The 2,523-nt window shown below is 40.7% G+C and overlaps 1 protein-coding gene across 1 annotated transcript in view; it reads right to left on the reverse strand.

Moving 5' to 3' along the window:
- Window positions 1–4: 4 nt before the first annotated feature.
- Window positions 5–2,523, reverse strand: part of LOC106871147 (transcription initiation protein SPT3 homolog) — a gene marked incomplete at its 3' end in the record, with an annotated part of 102,758 nt that continues 100,239 nt past the window's right edge. The window contains exons 8-10 of the mRNA XM_052977152.1: window positions 1,905–1,980; window positions 814–935; window positions 5–208 (exon numbers count right to left, since the gene is read on the reverse strand). Coding sequence (XP_052833112.1) covers window positions 5–208; window positions 814–935; window positions 1,905–1,980 — 402 coding nt within the window. The remainder of the gene's footprint in view (window positions 209–813; window positions 936–1,904; window positions 1,981–2,523) is intronic.

Raw genomic sequence — 2,523 nt, forward strand, 5'->3', positions numbered from 1 at the left:
GTCCAGCCCCTTTTGTTCCCGTCTGTCCTGAAGGCTGACAACCAGACCCAGTATTGTTGATGATGTTCTCCTGGAAGGGCTCATAGAAATTACATGTGCTGGGTATGTTTTTTACTAACGGGTGAGCAGAGCTGCCGATGTGTTTAACCATGGGGTCGGCCGCACTGCCCATTGCTTCTCTCTGGACAATTAATGCCAGGTCTATCAACTGTGAAGATAAAGAGGAAGACAATGTTAAAGATGGTATATGAAAAAACCCAGCATCACCACGACCACCACCACCACCACTACTACTACTACTACCAACAAATTCTGCTGGGGTCGAATTTGCCTTTCATCCTTTCAGGGTCGATAAATTAAATACCAGTTAAGTACTGGGGTTGATATAATCGACTTATTTCCCTCCCCCAAATTTCAGGTCTGATGCCTATAGTAGAAAGGATTATTATTATTATTATTATTATTATTATTATTATTATTATTATATGAAAACTCACAGTTTATTTTGTTGGGTATGATGGAAAGTGTCAACTGTCCCCAGCCAGCAGACTAAGGTGACACTTGTTTACTGGTCACGCTTCAAGAACGCTGCGAAGAATTCTTGCAGTTCCAAGTAATAATAATAATAATAATTATTATTATTATTATTATTATTATTATTATTATTACTACTACTACTACTACTACTACTACGATACATGATAAGTACAACAGTTTAGAAAGACAAAACACAATATACAACAACAACAAAAACAAAATACCCAAACAACAAAACAAAACAAATTTAACAACAGAGATCAATATATTTCTCACCTGTGCAATTGTCTCGTAAGCCAGGTAACTGAACATCTCAAGAGCTAAAGGATTAGGCTTAGGTTCAACACACACGCCAGACATGAGCCAGTCTTTAAAACGCTGCGACTTATATTTACGGGCTGGAAAAAATAAAGAGAACAATTAATTACAATTAATTAAAAATAATTAATTGTTTTTTTTTTGTTTTTTTTTTACTCCTTTACTTGTTTTAGTCTTTTCACTGTGGCCATGCTGGAGCACTGCCTTTAGTCGAACAAATCAACCCCAGGACTTATTCTTTGTAAGCCTAGTATTTTTTTTCTATCGGTCTCTTTTGCCGAACCGCTAAGTTACAGGGACATAAACACACCAACATTAGTTGTCAAGTAATGGTGGTGGGGGGAGACAGACACAAACACACACACACATATATGACAGGCTTCTTTCAGTTTCTGTCTACCAAATCCACTCACAATGCTTTGGTTGGCCCAAGGCTATAGTGAAAGACACGTGCCCAAGGTGCCAACAGTGGGACTGAACCCAGAACTGGGTGGACACTAAGCAAGCTACTTACCACACAGCCACTCCCATATGTATACACACATTAAATTAGCAGAGACATTAATGTGACAGAATAAAATGCCTTGTAGTATTTGCTCCAGACTTTTACATTCTGAGTTCAAATCCAGCCGAGGTCAGCTTTGCCTTTATTTATTTCAGGGTTGATATAATACAATGTTTATTCCGGTTCTGTCTCTTCTGTATCCTGGAAAGATAGACTTAACCCATCTTAACTCATTTAAGTGGGCCCTTGGATTTGATTCAGCCCGCCAGTTTGAGGGCAACTTCATCGCTTTCCATCATTCACCAGTGTCGGTCTTAGAGAAAAATGAGAGAGTGGCACCTTGAGCAAGTCTTTTCTACTATTTATAAACCCTGGGCCGATCAAAGCCTTAGGAGTGAATTTGGTAGATGTACACTGTCAGAAGCCTGTTCTGTGGGGGCGGGGGTGGGGGGTGCATGTGGGTTTGGGGTTTGTGTATGTTTGTGTGTGTGTAAGTGCGTGTGTGTGTAAGTTACTCTAACAAACATTTGGTTTTAATACTCACAGAAGTTGACTTGGCGTGATTCACAGAACTCTCGATATTGCTGTGGGTCCATGTGACGAGACAGTAACTCAGCTCTCTGAAACAGACACCATAACATAACATGTATATGATATATATAGCTTACAGCCACTTCTGCTAAAAGATGCAATGGGCTCATAGTTGAGTGTTTGAGTAACACCTTATAGCTCCCTCAGAGCAACAAATAGGAAATGCAATTCAATTGAGAAAAGAATTATATTTGTGCATATATAAATAAGAAAAAATATTACTATATATACATACATCATCATCATCATCATCATCGTTTAACGTCCGCTTTCCATGCTAGCATGGGTTGGACGATTTGACTGAGGACTGGTGAAACCGGATGGCAACACCAGGCTCCAGTCTGATTTGGCAGAGTTTCTACAGCTGGATGCCCTTCCTAACGCCAACCACTCAGAGAGTGTAGTGGGTGCTTTTACGTGTCACCCGCACAAAAACGGCCACGCTCGAAATGGTGTCTTTTATGTGCCACCCGCACAAGCCAGTCCAGGGGCACTGGCAACGATCTCGCTCGAAAATCCTACAGGAGCCAGTCAGGCGGTACTGGCAACGGCCACGCTCAAAATGGTGCATC

Source organism: Octopus bimaculoides, chromosome 27 (genome assembly GCF_001194135.2).
Source record: "Octopus bimaculoides isolate UCB-OBI-ISO-001 chromosome 27, ASM119413v2, whole genome shotgun sequence".
NCBI lineage: Eukaryota > Metazoa > Mollusca > Cephalopoda > Octopoda > Octopodidae > Octopus > Octopus bimaculoides.